Raw genomic sequence first — 20,639 nt, forward strand, 5'->3', positions numbered from 1 at the left:
TGCAGTTTGTTTTGGTATAATAACCTGCCTCTGGTTGTGTCCCCTGTGCTAAGGATTTATTAGCTGAAGAATTCAGCTGTTCAGAAATTAACTGGCTGTCTCCCTATCTCAGAAGAGGAGAGGGAAGCACAGTTGGAGGGGGTGGAGTGGTAAAGTGAAGAAAGAAAATAATCTAATCTAAGCTTGCCTCCTGGACAACACATCCCTTAAGGTTTGAGAGGACAGGTTAAGGGAAGAACTGGTAATTGGTTCCAGCAGTGTGTTACAAGATACTGGAAAGCGGTAGGATGACAAAGGAAGAAGGTGTCTCTGCACAACCAGACACAAGCTCTTTGGTTGAGTTATTTGATGTAAATTGTTTATGGAAATCATTCTTTTAGGACTTTAAAAAAAAGTGTTAGCTGAGCACTTTTTGTTAGGAGTAGGCAATTTGTAGCCAGTGCAGGGGATGAAATGTGCTTATGTTGTAGAAGTCACAATTCTGCATTTCCTCATTCTTTACTTAAACAAAAAAACAAGCAAACAAACAAAAACATACAAAAAACCACCCAAGAAACATAACCCTTGACCCCACCTTCCAAACACTAACCCAAACCCTAATGCAGTTCTTCACAGTGGCACTACTGGACTGTAAAAGAATCATCTCCTTTCCAGGAAATGGTCGTCTTTTACTCCTTGGTTGTGCCGTCTACTTTTACATTCCACTCTTGTTCAGTTACAGCATGCAATTAGAAATGTATGATAATGGCAGAATTTGACTGTGTTGAGATTTTGGAATTAAAGACATGGAAAAGCTGTTTACCCAACGTGCTGTTCTCAAGATGACTGGTAACCTCCACCTACTCACAACTTTTCAGGTGGTTTAGCAGAAATCAAGAAAATCAAGTTTAGTCTGTACTGCGGCTGCCAATAAGCCCAGATTAATTTTTGTGGCGAACACTGAGCAGTGCTTCTTCAACTAGTAGGGGCTTGCACAGCACCGAGGGAGCCACCACATTCGCTGCTCCTCCTGATGCTGGGAGAAGGAGGAGGTCTAGACCTTCTTTCCCAGCCTCATTCCCAGGTGACCACCTTTTCCTAAGCCAGATACAAATGCAAGACTTGGAACAGACATGCAGAAAAATTGAGCGCCTAAGGTGGCTTGGTTAAGGGTAGCACTTGTGGGGACTGCCACATCTGTAAACTGCTGGCTTTGACTAGAGTGGCTTTGCAAACGAGCTGGCCCACCAGGTTAGATTCATTTCTGTCTTGATACCTTCTTCCCATGGCACGGCTTGCCTGCTCCCTGTTTTCATGTGCTTTCAGTGGTGTAGGTGTCCCTTTTTCTCCCCTCATCCTGATGCTGGTAGAGGTTCTTGTGTCTGGGTGATACCAGAGCTGCACCTCTAGGCCTTCTTAGGTCTGGCTTATCCCAGCAGCCTGCTTTTAGTTATTTCTCTGTGGCCAAGTGCAAAGCAGTGAAAAAGAGATGACTGAAGGAGGGCTAGGCACAGACAACAAAATGCGAGAGACTAGGTTGAAAAACTAGGAGGGAAATATAAAACAGGTGAGCAATGTGAAAAGCTGGGTAGGACTCAGCAGGTAGCTTTCAAAATAAAAGAGAAGTTTCATAGAAAAAAGCAGGAAATTATTTGAAAGGAAGTGCAGTGGAAGGAATTGTCCACCAAACCTGTTCCTAAGCAGTTTTCAGTGTCGTGTCAGGAAAGGAAGGTAATTAGAGTTGGTTGACAGAAGCAGAACAGGAAGCATTTGTGCTTCCCGTGACTTTCTTACAGCTTATGTACAGGCTGCTCCTCTGGCCATGTTCCTACTACAGGTTCCTGAGTTCGTTTTAGTGGGTTGGGTTTATTTCCCGTAAGACAAGATGGAAGATCTATCTCCTTTCATCTCTAAAGAGGGCATCAGTTTGCTTCCCCCACCTCCACACATTCTAGAAATTCACATCAAACAGTTGCAAGTAAACACATGTGGAAGCAGGGCTAGGAGTCAAAGCAGGATCAGAGGATTGTGTCGGGTCTGGATTCCATGGGCTCAGTCTATATGCTGGAGTTCGAGTCAGTGTATGAAAGCAACAGAAAACAGGCTGGTTCACTAAGTCAGTCAATTATTTAGGAACTCCAATATTCCTGGCTTTTTTTTAAGGTATTAACTTCTTTCTTTTCCAAAGCAGTATCAGAATTTATGGCTTGGACCTAGCTGTAAGTTATGTATTACAACAAAACGCAGTTCCACAAGCTGCGAGATGGTTGGTGCTACTTCATTCAGAAGAAATGGTGCTAGTGCTTTAATTGAAAAGCCTGTGCTGCAGCTGCATGCTGGCAGGCTCTCAGCCTGCAACACCCCCCTCCTTCTCCTCCTTCTGGAAGCTAGTAGCCTGCCATTTACAAAGCTCCAATTAAACTTCCAAGTTTAATGGCTTTATTCCCCATGGATTTTACTTTGTATTGCACTATATGTTAGTTTCTCTTTAATGCATGTTGTTTTTTAACTTAATCTCACACCATACTACATAGCCACAATATCTCACAACATTTATGCAATGCTGTCACTAGATGTAAATTCCTCAGGCATCACCAGCCACTGCCAAGACTGTGGCCCCTGTGCAGTCACTGACCCCACCACCAAAAGCCCATCAGCCAGGCCCTGCCTACCTCTGTCCCTGCACCTGTGCCAAAGCCAATCTGGTTACTACTTTCCAATGACTATGTTTCAACCCATGAAGTAACTTTATATGAAAAAAGAGCATTGCACTTGATTAAAACTAGTTTTGTTCCACTTCTGTGTAGAATAAAATTAAGCAGACAGCCTGAGCTTTTGTGATTAACACTTGCCTGGTTCACATACTTTATAAAATACTGTGTCATTCCCTGAATCCCAAACTACCAGAACATAGTATCATCTTCTTAGGAGCAATGCACGTTGGGCAATCATACTGTGTTTGTAAAGTGCCTTTTTAAGTATTGACCAACCCTTTTGCTTAGAAAGTGCTTCTGAAGGTGACACGAAAGGGTGAAGAGTTCCTGAAACACTTAAACTTTGGATTTCCAGAGGGTTTCTCCTCTGTTTGCTTGTTTTGTTGCCTAGAAACTGACCTAAATAAGAGACTCCACATAGACAGTGTTCTCTGTACAGAGGCTCTGTAATGGCAAAAGGCTGTTTAATTGACATAAGCAGAAACATAAAGCATGCACTAACAGTGAATGTCCAACAATCACTTTGTCAGTGGCGAGTCAGCTGTGAAAGCAGCCTTTCTGCTTCAGCTTTAGTGTGAGCAGGTAAACTCTGGTTCATCTTTCATTTTGTCAGCTGTGAATATTGAGAATAATTTTATTTGTACTTTAACCTTTATCTAGATTTTAATCTATCTATCTGAGTAACAAGACATCCATACCATCTATAGGCAAGGTGACCTTACAGCCCTAAGCAGTGAGATCCACATTCTGTGGAGTATCTGAATTTCAGCTGGGTAGAAAGAATGTAAGAATAGCACCAGTAACTGGTAAAAGCCAGAAAAACCGGGGACCAACAAGGCATTGAGGAGCTACTTCAAACCCCAAGGGTCCTTAAAGAACACATCACAAATGGATAGATTTCATATGTATAAACTGTGATTATTCAGCAGCAACTGCTGAAGTCTCATAGCACAAATCCAGCCTCCAGCCTGCAGCTCAGTGGATATTGATACAGCATTGACTGCCCAAAACACATTTGCTGGAGAGGATACTAATCTTTTTTATTTTGTTTTTAGAGGACTGGAATCAAATATCACTTTTAACAGATACTGTACAGAATAGCTAAAGGCTTTTTCTTCCCTTTATTATGAATACATTTGGTTCCTGGCAGTTCTGTGTTGTACATTCAGTACAGAATGAATACTTCAAACCCACAAGATTTCTTATTCATAATTGGATGAAAATAGTGCATCTTCATTTTATTGATTTTCATGTCTATTTTACATCTTCTCTTGTACAACTTCAGGGTGACAAACTTTGTTTGGAAAAAAGAGATCCCAAACTGGCAACCTCTGTGTTCAGACTCTTGGCAAAGTCTTAATGAATGCCTGACATTTGTCTTGTGAATAAAAATGATCTGATTTTCCAGAAATGCTGGCTGTCCTCAGTTCTCAGTGATCAAAACAGACTCTGAAGAGCACCCCTAATGTCTGAAACTCATGCTCTTTTCTTTTTTTATTTTTTTTTTTTAAAGCCTACAGATTTATAAATGCAATTATTAGAAATTCAGATTTGAGAATTTGGCCTGGAAAAGAGTCCACCTGATTTCTTTATTCATTGAGCTCTTCTTCATCATCTTCAAACCCTTCCTCTCCATCATTTGCTGTTGCTTCTTGGTATTGCTGATACTCTGAAACCAGATCATTCATGTTGCTTTCTGCTTCTGTAAATTCCATTTCATCCATTCCTTCTCCTGTAAACCAGTGAAGGAAGGCCTTTCTCCTGAACATGGCTGAAAACTGCTCTGAGATCCTTTTGAAGAGCTCTTGAATAGCAGTACTGTTGCCAATGAAGGTGGAAGCCATTTTGAGGCCACGAGGAGGTATGTCACACACTGCCACTTTGACATTGTTTGGGATCCACTCCACAAAGTAACTGCTGTTCTTGTTCTGAATGGCCAGCATCTGCTCATCAACCTCCTTCATGGACATGGGACCACGGAAGACAGTAGCCACTGTCAAGTATCGCCCATGTCTTGGGTCACAAGCTGCCATCATATTTTTGGCATCAAACATCTGCTGGGTGAGCTCTGGAACAGTGAGTGCTCGGTATTGCTGGCTGCCTCGGGCTGTCAAAGGAGCAAAACCTGGCATGAAAAAGTGAAGGCGTGGAAAAGGGACCATATTTACTGCCAGCTTCCGAAGGTCAGCATTTAGTTGGCCTGGAAAACGCAGGGATGTAGTTACCCCACTCATGGTAGCAGAAACCAAGTGGTTTAAATCCCCATATGTTGGAGTGGTGAGCTTCAGGGTGCGGAAGCAAATGTCATACAAAGCTTCGTTGTCGATGCAGTAGGTTTCATCTGTATTTTCAACCAGTTGGTGGACAGAGAGTGTAGCATTGTATGGCTCCACCACCGTATCAGAAACCTTCGGAGAGGGCATGACACTAAAGGTATTCATTATCCTGTCCGGATATTCCTCTCGTATCTTGCTGATGAGTAGGGTTCCCATGCCAGACCCTGTCCCTCCTCCCAGGGAATGAGTGAGCTGAAATCCTTGCAAACAATCGCAGTGTTCACACTCCTTTCTGACTACATCAAGTACAGAGTCAACCAACTCTGCCCCTTCTGTATAGTGTCCTTTAGCCCAGTTGTTTCCTGCACCAGTTTGTCCTAAAATAGCATACAACAGGGAAAGAAAATATACAATATTATTGGCAAGGTTTGGTATTTGCATACTGAATGGATTCATATCTGTAACAAAAGCTGCCATAAATCAGTCCGGTAGATAACTATGCTTTTCAGTTTTGCCTACAAATATACTTGTAAGTATCAACATAAACCTTTCACATAGTCTCCTTTTGCCTCACATCCCTGGTAGCTTTCATTTATGCCTTTGGGTGTTTGGGGTTTTTAAATTTTTTGGTATTTAACCTTCTAGAAATACAGAAATGGCCTTGGCTCCTTGTTTTGAAAGCTTTCACACTCCCAACCCTCCTTATTCCATAAACACAAGACAACTGTTTAAGCTTTTAATACTTTCTGTTTATAAGGACCATGACACATACGAAGCTAAATCACAGATACACATTTCTAAATGAAAGGTTCTTGGACTGCTCTCCTGAAACACGGGCACTGTTATCATTCAAAGATAAGGCTGGGCTTCAGAAGTCCTATTTAAATTGTCGTATCAAGAACTATACCTTTTCTAAGTCATAGTTACCTAGCCTGGATGAAAATAACAATTGACAGAAGCTTCAAGAAGGTAATTTCAAAAACTTAGAAGTTATTATGTGCCTTTTAGCTTTTACCGGTTTCCTACAACTTCACTGTTCTTCAGGATCTGCAAAGCAACTTGCAAAATTGGGTTACTGATGTTTCATGAGCCCCTTATATTCTCCCCAAGGCTTCCATTCTCCTTTTATGTGCCACTCAGTTTATTAAGATGCACAGTCTTGATCCTTTGCTATGTCACTGTTTTGTTATTACTTAACAAAACAACAGTAACAAGGAGGATTACATGGGGTACCAGTTTTGCAATACTCCCATTCCTCATGGTGGCTACTATGTACCTACACTACCCCACTGAACTCACCTAGTGGTACTCTTGTGAGTGCTACTCAAGAATCACAGAATGGTTTGGGCTGGAAGGGACCTTAAAGATCATCCAGTTCCAACCCCAACCAATACTTTCAGAATTAGGTTAGAGATACCAACTTCTGCATTGCTCTCAAAGACCTTCCCTTTTCTTCCTATTTACTACATCTCATTTCAATTACTACTTTTGGGAACTGAATTTCCCAGTTTGGCAATGTGTTGTCAGACATATGAATCGGGCAAACTGCTTGCTGGGATATTGTTTAAATATGATGCACTTTATTTTCACGGCATAAATGCTTGCTTTCCTCATGATGTATTGGCTTAGCTAATACATTGTTCTCATGTTGCTATATTTTTCTCTCTCCAAACCCAGGGAGCTCAGCACTTCCTGTCCAGCTGGGCAAAACACAAAGTAATATCCTTCCATAATTAAATATGCTCACAAGCATCTGCAGTCTGCTTAAGCAGTTTCTCTACAACAGACAAGGCAGCTCATCAGGATGCACGCTAACAAGCGGACATCACTCCAAGATGCAGAAGGATCTTAAAAGAGCTAAATCATGAGTTTAGAACTTCATTTTATTGATTGCCTCTTGGGTAAACACCATGCCATCCTTTTTCGGTGAGCAGACAGAATGGAGAATAGGTACAAAAAACATACGCCCAGTAAACTGATACTACTTCCAGATTCATTGGCTCTACAGCACTGTAAGACCACCACATCCCAGAACATCTACAATGAGGCCTGAAGGCTCCAGACTTCTTACCCACGGCAATACAGTATAGTCTAGAGGGTGCCATGCCCCTGACAAAGCTGCCCCACACCCAGAAATCTTGTTCATGACCCTGTGAAACCCTACTAGATGCCCTCCACTTACCAAGTACCCAGCAGACCTCTGAAAATCTTAGACAAACACGTAATATGATCAAATTCTACAAAGATTAAATCTCTAGGTGGAAAGTGAGCCCGTGTCCACAAAATCAGGACTTGGTGTATCTTTTGCCAGTCCTAGAAGCTCTGCGTTCTATGCAGCCCATCTCTAGCACCCTGCCTCTGCCTTTTCTTACAGTGCATTTACTGAGATCTAAAGGACACTTAAACAAAGCAATCCCACAACTTATCTTCATTCTTGGTGCCTCCAGGCCCTTCTACCACTGTTTGTTTCTCCAACACATTGTAGGGTTATCACACATGTGCAGGTTGAGCTGCACATGAACAGAAGCCATTTGCTTAACAATTTATTTTTTAATTCCTAAAATAGCAACTATTTTCTGCAATCTTCAACTCCTCTCTTCACCACTTTAAAAAGACAAACATGGGAAGAGAGATCAGCAACTTGCACACTAACTCTTTGAAGCCTACTGTGAACAGCCTTGGTACAGAACTCATGGGATGATTTAGAGGGGAAAGAATGGCTCCTTTGGTTGGCTAACAGGCATTTTGTGGTTGCTCCTGCCAGTTCATATAACTTAAATTGGGGTGGTATCTGTATAGTAAAGCCTGCAAGGGTGCACACAAGAAAACAACAAATGCAGTAATGTACAAATGAAAACTGGTTAACAAGAGCAGATACACCAGAGTGCACAGCAGTTCCTGGTGGGCAGTTTTATGCTGTTATGCAGCCAGAAGACCTGCTGCTCTCATATAGCAAGATCATTCCACCTGTGCTTATTCATCTTTTAGGTCACCACCTTGTCAACACAAGCATTAAAACACAAGGATTATTTTGTGTCCATCTCAATCTCCTGCTGGTCTGAGCTAAAACACCTGTATCTGGAGTGTGTGGTTGTGTACTCAATATAGCTGAATCACATCCTAGTTGATGGTCCATGGTTACTTGCTATGGAGGCATAGGCACATGCAGGTATGTACAAGCAGAGGTGGAAAACATCTCCACCAGAATGAGCCCTACAAGCCTGTGGTACAGCAAGTATGGGACTGCCAGCTTCTGCCACAAATGCCTCTGTGGGCCCATGCCAGATTTTTAAGAGAGAAAACAAAATGCTCTGTTGTTTTTTGACAGAGAAGATCATTACTTCAGCACTCAGCCATTCTACATTATTCAGCAGGTTGGCAGGACAGTGCCTGATGCTGGCAGGGGCCTCTGTCAGATACAAGTTGATCACATGCTGTTGGTTCATTGTTATCTTGGCAGGAGGAGTACAGTGAACGGGACTATTGTTGAAGACAAAATGATTTTGCTCTGGTTTTACCAGTGGCACGCCAAACTGCAAAGCTCAAGTTCAAGCATTTCCATAGGTCAGATGAAATCACTTTCAGTGGGCTTCTGTGGTCCATGAAGGAGAAAGGGAATGAAAGGAAAAACCTGAATATAGAAGCATACTTCATAAAGCTGCCTATGATTATGGCTTTTCTCCCCAAACTTACTTCTACTTGTAGTAAGTGAAAGCTCCTTTGAAAGAGACATTTAACTTGCTGACATAGAATATACAGGAGAACAACAGGGATAGCATTAGAAGTTTTAAGTCAGATACTCTATGATTTCTATACTCCCTACCTCAACAGCAACACTTCAGACTTAAGTTTGTTTTATACCACCCAAATAATGTTTATCTTTCCTCTGTCTGACCTTGGCATTGTTCCTTCCTTATGTATACACAATATACCAAAGTTGCAACCTAAGCTTGTCTTGGCAGGAGGAAATGTGTTTTGTGGCTGGTGCTAACTTAGAAACCAAAAGAACATAAAAGTTCTCATGGTAGGTTTCATTCAGACTTCCTGTTTCAGCAAGTGGATCCCTTAATTTTCACACACTTTCTCCTTTAGTGCGAAGGGACCAATAATGTTTCTATACTTCATAAGGGTAAAATGAAAAAAAATTTAATCATTGTAATGTGTATTTTTAAGCTTAGATGGAAAATACTACACAAGTCCAAAGTAAAATAGTAAAGGCCAGAAGAACTCTCTACAAAAAACAGTGCAAACCCAGAAGTTCCCCACATACTTTCAGACTGTTCCTCATTATGCTGGAAAATAACCCAGTAACTGATCTTCTTCCACTGCTTACTATACTGCAGGGATCTGCTGAAAAAGTTGAATTACACAGCCTATAAGTAATTCAGTACTCAAGCATTTAATGTGAATTCAAATGAAGGGTAGTCTTGTTGGTTTGTGGTTGAGGGGTCCCTCCCTCCCCTTTCCATTTTCTGCATAATTTCCATGCACTTTGTTGTAAAGAAGTGGTCTCAGTATTTCTCCAGAGTTCATATATATGGAAAGCAAATGAAAACTGGATACTACAGGAAACTTTCAGTAGCTTGGTAACTGAAGGCATGAGTAACAGAATGCTTTTTCAGTTACAGGAATCTTTTAAATGGCCTACAGATAATTGCAATTGCACTGTTAAGATATTAGGATTTCTCAGTACTAACCATCACTTTGGAATAGTGAGATTAAATGCTTTTTGACCGTTCAGTCCTGGGTGAACCATATAGTCCTGGATTTTTAAAAAAGTGATGTCCACATACCAAAGATGAAATTATCAGGCCGAAAGAGTTGACCAAAAGGACCAGATCGCACACTATCCATGGTTCCAGGCTCCAAGTCCACCAAAACTGCTCTTGGTACAAATTTCTGGGCTACAATAAAAAGTAAGCATGCTCTTAATGTTCTGAAATAAGCAACATGGTTATAGCTCTCAATACACAATCATACAGTCTCATATTATTAGTCTAGCATAGATGTACACATATAAATATTCCCTATACAGGAAATCATGGTGGCGAGAAACCCCAGCACCATAGGGACAAATTAATTCTGCTTTAAAAACAGACCTGACATCTTTGGGGTCCTACAGATGGCATATTATGTTTTGTGAGCCTTTTTTAGCAACAGATATGAGGGAGGGAAGTTTCTGATTAGAAAAATATTTGACATGCTCTTTAGAAGAAAGTAGGTAATATTCTCTGTGAATAATAGGGTGAGTGAAGGGTTTATGTTCAAACAATCCTAATACATCTCACAACCTTTTATGCTTGACAAATTCACCTCCACTGAAAGCTACTTGGTGTAGGTGACAAACAGTAGTAGTTTGCACATCTACCACAAAGCACAAATAAAGCAGCTGTATTGAGTTGAAAGTGTTCAAGGAAACTTGGACAAATGATACGAGTTAACCCAAGCCGGACAAGAGATGAAACATTCACACTAATAGACTAAGGGACAAGATGCACATTTTACAGTTAACACCCTTCAACACCTGACTGACTCAGAGGATTTGGGAGCCTTGGCATCTTATTAATGAATCACCCTGGAGTTCTCAATTAGCTGTGGCCCAACCCTCTCAGTCATGAAATCAGACAGTGCTACAGATACAGGCTCATATAACAAACAGTTTAATTTGGGGTAATTGGTAAGACACAGCTGATGGAGTAATCATATGTTAAAGGAGCAAACACCTAGCATAGTGTGAAATTACAAACAAACCTCCACCTCCAGACCTTAAATACAGCCCCTTGTGACATTTTTCTCCACCTTGCGACATAACACCCAGTTTTCAGTTTATAAGAAAATATCTTATATAAGAAAGTAATCTTTTCTGTGTGTAACAATGTGAGCTGGGAGGGACTTTCTACAAGGGCATGTAGGGATAAGACAAGGGGGAATGGCTTTAAATCAAAAGAGGGTAGATTTAGATTACATATTAGCAAGTAGTTCTTCACTGTGGGGGTGCTGAGGCACTGGAACAGGTTGCCCAGAGAAGCTGCGGCTGCCCCATCCCGGTAAGTGTTCCAGGCCAGGATGGATGAGGCTTTGAGTACGCTGGTTTAGCGGAAGGTGACGTGCCCTTGGCAAAGGAGGGGAGTGGAACTGGACGGTCTTTCAGGTCCCTTCCAACCCAAACCATTCCACGATTGTACGATGTGTGCCCCTTCCCACGGAGAACCCCATCCTGCACCCCTTCCCCACCCCACACTTACAAGATGATTCATTGTAGTAGACATTGATCCTTTCCAGCTGCAGCGCTGAGTCACCGACATAGCCTCCGGCTGGGTCAATGCCATGTTCATCGCTTATCACTTCCCAAAACTAAGGGAGGAGGAGAAGCGTGTTGGAAACTCCCCCGCGGAGCACTGGGGGCCCTGCCCAGCGCCCGGGCGGGGGCCGGCGGCCCCGCGGCGCAGCGCGGCCTGGCCGCAGCTGCCGGATTCCTGACGTGCCCGCTGGCCCTCCCCGCCCCGGACCGGACGGGACAGGGCTGCAGGCACCAAGATTTAAACACAACGGGCAAACGGCGGCAGCCGAGCCCCTCGCTCCAACGGGCTGCTCGGGGGCCGATTCTTCCCGCTTTAGAGCCACAGCCCGGCCGGTTCAAGCATAAACCGAAAATAAATAAATAAATAAGGCGGCTCCGTCTAGTTTCGGCACTTCCCAAAGCCTTTTATGGTCACGGGGAGAGCGGCGGTGCGCGGTGCCCCGCGTCCCGAGAGCGGCCGGCGCCTCCCGGCAGCGCCTCACCGGGGGCACGGGACGACGGCAGCCGGCAGCGAGGGGCGGCTGGCGCTGCCCAGCCCATTCCATCCATCCATCCCCTCCCGGGGATGTAGCGGCGCAGCCCACAGAGGCGGCCGGGCGCGACCCGCAGAGCACTTCAGAGGCTCCGCTAAACGGCTGCCGGGCAGCTGCAACCCCGCGTCCTCTCAGGCTCACCTTGGTCCCGATCTGGTTTCCGCACTGGCCCGCCTGGATGTGCACGATCTCCCTCATGGCGATGCTCCCCACCCAACTCTGCACAGGGCCGGCCCGCCGGGCGCCGCTTTATGGGCTCTGAGGCGGCGGGCGGGCGCCCACCCTTCCCTCTCCCCTCCTCCTTCCCCACACACCCCCCCGCAGCGGCTCGCCCTGCAGCCGGCGCCCCGCCAGCTGCCGCCCCCGCCGGGGACCGCCCCCGCCCTGTCCGTCAGCGGCTCTGCCCCGCCGCCCGGCCGAGGGGCCGCGGAGGCCGCCTGCGGACATGGGGCCTGGCCCCGGCCCTGAGGGTCCCGGGGACCCGGCTGTCCTGTCCCTGCTCTGCTTCTCTGTCACCAAAAGCCCGCCTGGCGCGCGCGGGTGTGCCATCTCGGCCCACCGAGGCACCCTGCCCTTGCTGAAGGTGGACACGGTCGTCTTCTCCCGTTAGTCCTTGGCCTGCTGCCCCGCTGTGGGCGGGCAGGTCGCGGCCTTGGCTGAAGTGGCAGCACCCCAAGAAATGGGTGAGCCTTCTCAGTGCCTCGCCAACGGCCATCTTCTCTGCATGGCTGTTTTCTGATGTGGTTTTCCCAGCAAGATAACAAGCTGCTGCCTGAAACTTGCAACTGGGAAGGCAGTTGTGTGTCTAACTTGTCTCTCTGAAGCACTGTTCCTGAAAACTCATGTCACTGCAATACACAGCATGCCCTAGAATGCCTGTAGTCTGAATAGCTTGATTTGTAATGAAAAGGAAGATTTTCCTTCCCCTCCGGCAAGTCAACAAGCTCCCACAGCTGCTGACTCTGCTGATCCTGTTAGGCAGCTGTCGCAAGGTTTCCCAGGTAGAGGAAAGCTGCCTGTTTTAGTGCCAGGGTGACTCTTCTGAGGGATGCCATTGCCTAAATAGCCTGTTCTGATACATAGCCCTGGTGGGAGGCATTCATCTGTCCATGCACATCTTTACTGCCTGAATGCATCTCTGCTGTTGTGCAAGAGCAGCCCTGAGGCCAGTGTTACAGAGCCTCATTATCTACTTGATCAAAAGTGACCCACCCATCTGGGACCCTCCTGCATAGTAATCTTGGGTGCTGTCTACATCCTGACCGCAGTTAAGGTAAGGAATTGATAAATAACCCTAAATCTGTACTTAGGCTGGGAGGCTACCTCCTGCCTGTCCTCACATTGCTGTGACATGACCAGTGTTATAGACGTTTTTCAGCAGGGCTAGCAGTTTCTTGCAAGTGACCTCCAAATAGCTCCCATGCACCATGCTAGGCTGAGTCAAATGTCTGACATCAGGGAAGCAGCTGGAGGATCACTTTGTTTACATTGCAAGCAGCCAGCAGCCAGGACTGGATACTATGTGCCTTTTTTGCTGGTGAAGTAAATGTCCTTCATTTTTGGAAGAAATCAATGAAAAAGTCATTTATTCAGTAGCCTGATTAGTGAGGTCATCTTGGGATTTGCTTGTATCTATATGACCTTGAATATGCCTTCCAAGCCTGGCTTTCTCCATGCTTTGCAAATTCTTCCATTTAGAATCACAGAATCATAGAATGATTTGGGTTGGCAAGGACCTTAAGATCATCAAGTTCCAACCCCCCTGCCATGGGCAAGGACACCTCACACTAAACCATGTCACCCAAGGCTCTGTCCAACCTGGCCTTGAACAAAACCAGGGATGGAGCATTCACAACTTCCTTGGGCAACCCATTCCAGTGCCTCACCACCCTCACAGTAAAGAACTTCTTCCTTATATCCAATCTAAACTTCCCCTGTTTAAGCTTTAACCCATTACTCCCTGTCCTATCACTACAGTCCCTAGTGAAGAGTCCCTTCAGCATCCTTATAGGCTCCCTTCAGATACTGGAAGGCTGCTATGAGGTCCCCACGCAGCCTTCTCTTCTCCAGGCTGAAAAGCCCCAACTTTCTCAGCCTGTCTTCATATGGGAGGTGCTCCAGTCCCCTGATCATCCTTGTGGCCCTCCTCTGGACTTGTTCCAACAGTTCCATGTCCTTTTTATGTTGAGGACACCAGAACTGCACACAATACTCCAAGTGAGGCCTCATGAGAGCAGAGTAGAGGGGCAGGATCACCTCCCTTGACCTGCTGGTCACGTTCCTTTTGATGCAGCCCAGGATATGGTTGGCTTTCTGGGCTGCAAGTGCACACTTTTTACTGTTTTATGGTTTCTACTTGGTATCAACTTGCCTGTTACGACCTTTTTTTTTTTTTTAATTCTGTTAATTCCTAGGTTCAGCTAGTGGTGAGTGTGTGCTCCCGAGAGGCACATGCACACACACATATGCATACAAACACCCTCACACACACATACATTACACACGTGGCTGGCAACACTGATTGACACAGGCAGAAAACACAGCGCTCATGCAAACACAAATGGCACTAATAGCCTCATCCTCTTCCCTTTTCTGGCTGATCAGGACAGAAATCCATTAATGGAAAATATGTATTCATATGCATCCACAAAATATAGATCCCTCAGTAGATGGCAAGGATGTCTTAGACATCCCATTCAGTGGCTGACCCTGGATTGCAGGTCTTCCCAGTTGCTGACATGTGGAAATGTTAACCTCAGAGGCCCACAGCTCCATTCTAGTTGTTGGTATTCCAACCTACAGACACACACACACGCACACAAACTACGGCTCACTCATCCATTATCCGGTCTTAGGACACTCCGCCTATTCAGTAGCTGGCCTTGCATCCCAAGTTGTGTCATGTAGAGATGCAAACAGGCAAACAACTTTCTGAGGTTGCTGGTCCAGACTGTAACCTTACTAGTAGTTGACCTGCAGACCCCATCACAGCCTCCTCAGTTGATGTCTTGAATGCCCTGGTCCCTCCACAAGCCACCTCACAGATCCTCTGTGAGTCTTTTCACTATGTTACCTGGACTTATGGCTACTCCCAAATTTGAGTTCCAGGCTTCTAACCCTACTCTCCAGCTAAGCCTGGCTTGATGTTTAGTAGTGACCACATGCTGACATACAGACCCACACAGTGTGCCTGCACTCTGGTCTCTCCAGTTGCTCCGTCACAGGCACACAGGCCTCTATGACTTGTGGCCCCCACCTCTAATTGCTGGCACTCAAACCGCCATACACACATATACACACGGAATATAGACACCCCTCCTCCCACACAGGAAAATAATTAAAATGCAGTTTAATAAGACAAGCCAGACTGAGCTGATCAGGTGCAAAGCATAGCCAGATAGGCGTGCTAAGCAGCAACCTCTTTACATCCAACCAGACCATTTTAGCCCCCGTATCCATACCAAAACACCTTTATTCCCAAGAAATTTTCCCCACCTTTGAGTCTTCCTCTAAACATCCCAGAAGTCTTCTTGCACAGTCTCAAATACTCTCTTCCTCTCCATCCCCTAAAGCATCCCATACCTCTGCAAGCAGTAACCCTTCTCCATACAGTGGCCCATGAAGCCTCACGAGTGGTGGTGACAGGTGTCACACCTGTCCCACGGTCTGATCCCTCTTCGGGTGGAGACATGTCAGGGGCTCCTTCTCCCTGGGTATATTATTGAGGTTCCCCCACCTGCCTGTTTTCCTTTGTGTTCATGGAGGTAAACCCTGGATCACATAATCCAGGAGTAGATCAAACCTGTTCGATCATCTGAAGTAAATTATATTTTGAGAATAAGTGTTAGAAGGAAAAAATGGACAGACAAACAAATTTGCATCTCACTTGTACACATTTTATAGCTACATAAGTATGTTGTAATATTCAGTCACATCTGAATCAATCTTCAGCTTCTCTGTGTTTTACTGCTAGTAATCTGAAAAGAAGCAACACCTGTTTGTTGGTCATTGACTGTAAATGTACCTTAAAATCCCTTTCATCCATGCTCGTGTTTACTTAGCAGCTCAGCTGACTTGGGAGGTGTAGATGCCATTATAACCTGTGTCTACAAAAGCCTGCACAGTCACTTCGAGTCTCCACAGACTTGGACTGTGATTTCAAAGGCACTTATGTGTTTCAAGATCTTACCATGTACTTGACTGCTGTAGGTTACTCCTGGAAGTATCTTAAAGCCCCACTAAACACCTCTTGGAAATTTAAGGCACCTAAATGTATTTAAAGGTTTCTCTCTAGGTGCTTCATCTGTCTGAGTTCATAAGATTCATTCTATAAACAGATTAACATAGGAACACACTGTAAATTCTGCACAATGAATTTTCACTTGTTGTATTTGGCTGTGTAGTCTCTTTCTCAGATACCTATAACATAAATTGGCTTCTAACCTTCATCATTCACTTTTTTTTCTTCCCATTCATTTTGGAGGCTAATTTAATACTTCGAGTGTGCCTTTTTTTACCATGCACAAAATAGGAAGAAAGTTTTCTTGGGCTTTCACTTGCAGATTTACTCCCCCCCCCCCCCCCCAACCTTGCTTGCGCAATTTTAACTCCACTTCTTCGGGGGGGGGGGGGGGGGGGAAGACCAACATCTTCAATGTGAAAAATCAGTAAGGTGTCACAATAGCTGCAAACTATCAGCCCGAATTTGCAAACTCATGCTCCAGACAGCCTCTTGAACAGTCAATTTACATGACATATTCTCAAAGTATCTCTTGCTCCCAGGTGCGGATGCAAAAGATTAAATAGTAAAAGAGGTTCATGCTTGCATTTTAGGGAGTGGCATAATCCTTTATGATGGAGAAGATGTGGTTTAAGCAAAATCTGACTGCAGCAAATGAAATACTCATAGTGCTTCTGTGCAAGATCTAGCTCCCTTGAGAAAGCTGCATACATTCATGGTCCATACAAACTGACGGGACCATGTTGGGTTGCAGAGTCTCCAGTGTTCTTGTCTTCAGCTTTTCTCACATACTCCTTGCTCTTGCAAAGGCTAAAATACAAATTGATATCTACAAGATGATGAATTTCATGGGCAGGACAAAATGTGTAAGGTGCCCATGCTACAGAGTAAAAGGATTTTCCAGTTACAGCAGCCCAAGCAACAGTCATCTCCCACAAAGTCACATGGAAATTTGGTTTAATGCCCTGGAAAAACCCCAACAAAGTTCTTCTGCATTTAGCTAGTCATATGATATGATTGTTAAGCTGCTTCCTGCTTTTCAGGAAACACATTTGTGTTTATGTCAGGGTTGTTGCTAGGACTGTATCTATTTACTGGAGTTTTTAAGGACTGGAGAGAAATTCATGTCATAGCAGAACAGTTAACATGAAAGCTACTGTTTTCCTTTTCAGAATGATAGATATGCTCTATTTGATGCATAAGAATATCAACAAGGATCTATCTAGTATTATAAATCTTGTTGGCACTTACGTTAACTACCAAAGCAATAAATAAAATCCACACAATGGATTCACTCTGACAGCTTGTAGAGGGCTAGTAAATGTTACTAACCCCACAGCCACCTTTAGGAGGAAGGTTCTGGGGCCAGTGTTATTCCTTTCTGTCCTCTTTAGTCTGAAAGTTTTTCATGCAAGTTAAGGGGAAAAAAATAAATAATCTTAAAATGGTTCAGCTTTGATTTTGTTTTGGTTTTTTTGCCTGGTTTCCTGAGGAAACAAAGCATGGGAAGTCATGTTCTGTGCAAGTGTGAGCCCATGTGTCTTCACCACCACCTCCTTTTCAATCTGCCAGCCTCTTGTGACAAAAACTGTTAGAGGCACATGAGTTGCAGAGATGTTGCAGCTGCAGAAGAGTCTAGAAACAGCTCAAGAACCTGACAGCATGGTCAGGCCTTCTAAAAGGAGAAAGGAGACAGCAAGACACACACAAAAGCATACAGTTTAACGAGGCTAATGCCAGTAAACACACTTATCACAGGTGTTTTGCAGCTTATTATTTTGCCTAGAAAAGCCACTGTGTTTCATATGGTTTTCAAATCATATGAAACATATTGTTCCTCCCTCTATTGTTGCAATGTTCCAAGTTTGTTGCTGTAAAAGCTGTGGTGTCACTGACACCTATGCTCAGGCATAGTATTCAGGGGGGTTTGGTTTAATGCTGCTCACCTGACTGCTTTACAGCCATAGCTGTAAGTGGAAATAATGCTGGTGTTTGGTTTTTGGCCCACAAGATGTGGTCTGAAGTTTGTAATGGTAAAGCAGAGGTCCCCACATCAGGTCAGAGGTAAATATATTTATGGGTGAAATGTTATGGTGAAATGTCTGATTGAGAGATCATGAAGCACCATTGGAGGAATTCCACCATCTCATCAAAAAGAGTTTTTAGCTGCATTTTCACACACTTTTCTCACTGTTTGACAAGATGAATGGAAAAATACTGTAACTCCAACCCTGAATATTAATGTTTGAGTTCAGTTGCCTATGCACTTACCAGCACTTTCTGTCCTTTAATTTGTAACACATTTTTTGTCCTTTGGAAAGAAAAAATTTCTTTTAGCCCTTTCTTTCTTCCTGTGCTTAGGCTCAATGCTAAGAATAACTCATCCAGGGCTTTTTGCAGAGTTGGAAATAGCGATTTTTATGCAACAGCTGTAGCAGCTGGAGAAGAGAAAGACATGTACCTGCCTGTTTTGTCAGCTAGAATGTGTATTTGGTGTGGCTATGTTTTTAACTTCCATTCTAATAGGTCACTTAGCTACATAAACAAACAGAGCCAGAGAATGGGCTGCACTGTGTATTCAACAGTCAGTAAAATATCCAGGTTAATGTTTTCTGACAGCTACAATCTAGAGCATGAAAATACAAAATTAAGGCAGGAATTTAGCTGCATTCAACTCTTCAGTCTCTCTGCACGCCAGAGATTTTTGGGAACTGATCTGTTTGAAGGGCAGAGTGAAAACAAATTTTAGCTGGAATGTATACTCTCCATTATCTGTATGTGAGGGTTACAGCTGTAAGAGAATGGTTATCTGTAGTGCAGAAGAAGAGGGAGGGGAGAAAGGATAGGTGCAGATTGTATTACACAGACTAACTTCCCATGGTTTTATTCTCTGGGAAAAAAAAAGAGCACGTAATAGACTTCTAAGACAAAGTGTTGCTATCCTGTCTAGACTGTCAGTTATTTAACATTTACTAAGCAAAGCATGTATTTGAAATGAAACACGTAGCTTTCCAGGTAAAAGAAGTGATTCATCTATTCATCTCACGGTGAGAAACACTTATAAGAGTAGTTTTGGAGCTAAAATAAATTAGAAGTTGCTGTGGTCAGATCTGGAGTTTCACAGGTGAGTCACAGTTTTCTTCCTTACCCTTTTTCTTGGGTCATGAGTGGCTCCTGGCTGTCACTTCTCTCATCAGCATAGATGCTACTCATCTGTCACATATGTCCAAACAAAGTCAGCATCCTGCTTCTAGACTGCTTCAGAAATGATTCTCTCAGATTATATTTGTAAGGAGCAGAACACCATTCCTGGCAAAGTCCATCAGGCCCAGGACAAACAGCACAGCAGAGCTAGGACTGGACAAAGCCTGGCTTATTTTAGCAGTGCAGCCTGCAGCACTGTCCAGTGCAGGTGAGTACAGCCTCTGAAGGAATGTGGTCTGGTACTGAATGCACAAAAGCAGCTGAAGCATCCCTCTCTGAGCAGGACACTCCGAGAGCTACTGGTTGGGAATTTGGAGGGGAAAACAACATTTACACACAGAAAAGACACTTTGCAGCAGTGAGACTGAGGGTGTACGCCTATTGCCTCACTGGAGCCTATTAACAGTATTACCATATTAATGATTTAAAGGCTTATGAATGCTAAGAACGTAAGAGGTCAGTTTGGCCCCTGGCCAGGACTCAACCCACTGCTTGCCCACAGTGAATAATCTATTTCATGGTCCGTTTGTTAAACAGTGTACCAGAATGCAGGAGGATATGGGGTCACAGTGTATGTGGACTGCACAACTGAATGCCATTGCTTTGCAGGAAGTGTATGGAGATCCAGTTGTTGCCTGTGCCTAGAAGATTTGCAGAGAGATAAATCCCTGTTGTGTAAAACAAATTCATTGTGGTGACCTGTCTCTGTACTGAACAGGGACTTTATATATGTGTGGCCTGTATGATATGTCAGGAATAGAGTGCAACTCAAAGTAAGCAAAAGCTTTTTATCTCAGGACGGCAGCTTTGTTAGTATGGAAGACAGCTATGCTGTAAGTGCTACAAAAAACAAGGAGGCTGACAATTTCTATATAAAAATCCTTAATATGAAATACAGATAAAGACAGATATAAATATCCTTTTTTAAAATTTCCATTTGTTTATACACCTCCCACCCGCTTCCTCAGTCATTAAGTATTTTTAGTTTGAATGTGGCCAAAAGGGAATCTGGAAAAGGTGATGGAAAGGCACAAGAGGAACAACATAAAAAGTTGCATGTGTAAAGGACTCACCAGAGCAAGGTATATAAAAATAGCAGAAGGAACTGAGTACTTGAAGCTGATGACATTTAGATAATGGCATCAGATATAGAGAAAGGTTTAGATAACAGAAAACAAGAGCAGTGCAAAAAATGGTGGGAGCTTCCAAGTGAAAACCAGAATGTAGGAATTTTCTGAGAAAATAAAACAAAAAAACCCAAACCCCAAAACGTCAAAAACAACCAACCACAAACCACCCCAAAACACACACAAAACCAAACCAACCAACCATCAAAATCCTCATCCTTTGCAAAGGTAGAAGCTACGGAAACAAAAGTGACTTTCATCCATT

The 20,639-nt window shown here is 43.9% G+C and overlaps 1 protein-coding gene across 1 annotated transcript; it reads right to left on the reverse strand.

The window, feature by feature from the left end:
- Nucleotides 1-3,707: 3,707 nt before the first annotated feature.
- On the reverse strand, nucleotides 3,708-12,081 carry TUBB6 (tubulin beta 6 class V). Its single transcript, XM_065667961.1, has 4 exons — nucleotides 11,945-12,081; nucleotides 11,215-11,323; nucleotides 9,763-9,873; nucleotides 3,708-5,346 (listed from the first exon to the last, which is right to left on the reverse strand). Exons 1-4 carry the CDS (start codon nucleotides 11,999-12,001, stop codon nucleotides 4,283-4,285), a joined length of 1,341 nt encoding a protein of 446 aa, XP_065524033.1. The 5' UTR covers nucleotides 12,002-12,081; the 3' UTR covers nucleotides 3,708-4,282.
- Nucleotides 12,082-20,639: the final 8,558 nt, after the last annotated feature.

This window comes from Lathamus discolor, chromosome 2, assembly GCF_037157495.1.
Source record: "Lathamus discolor isolate bLatDis1 chromosome 2, bLatDis1.hap1, whole genome shotgun sequence".
Lineage (NCBI taxonomy): Eukaryota > Metazoa > Chordata > Aves > Psittaciformes > Psittacidae > Lathamus > Lathamus discolor.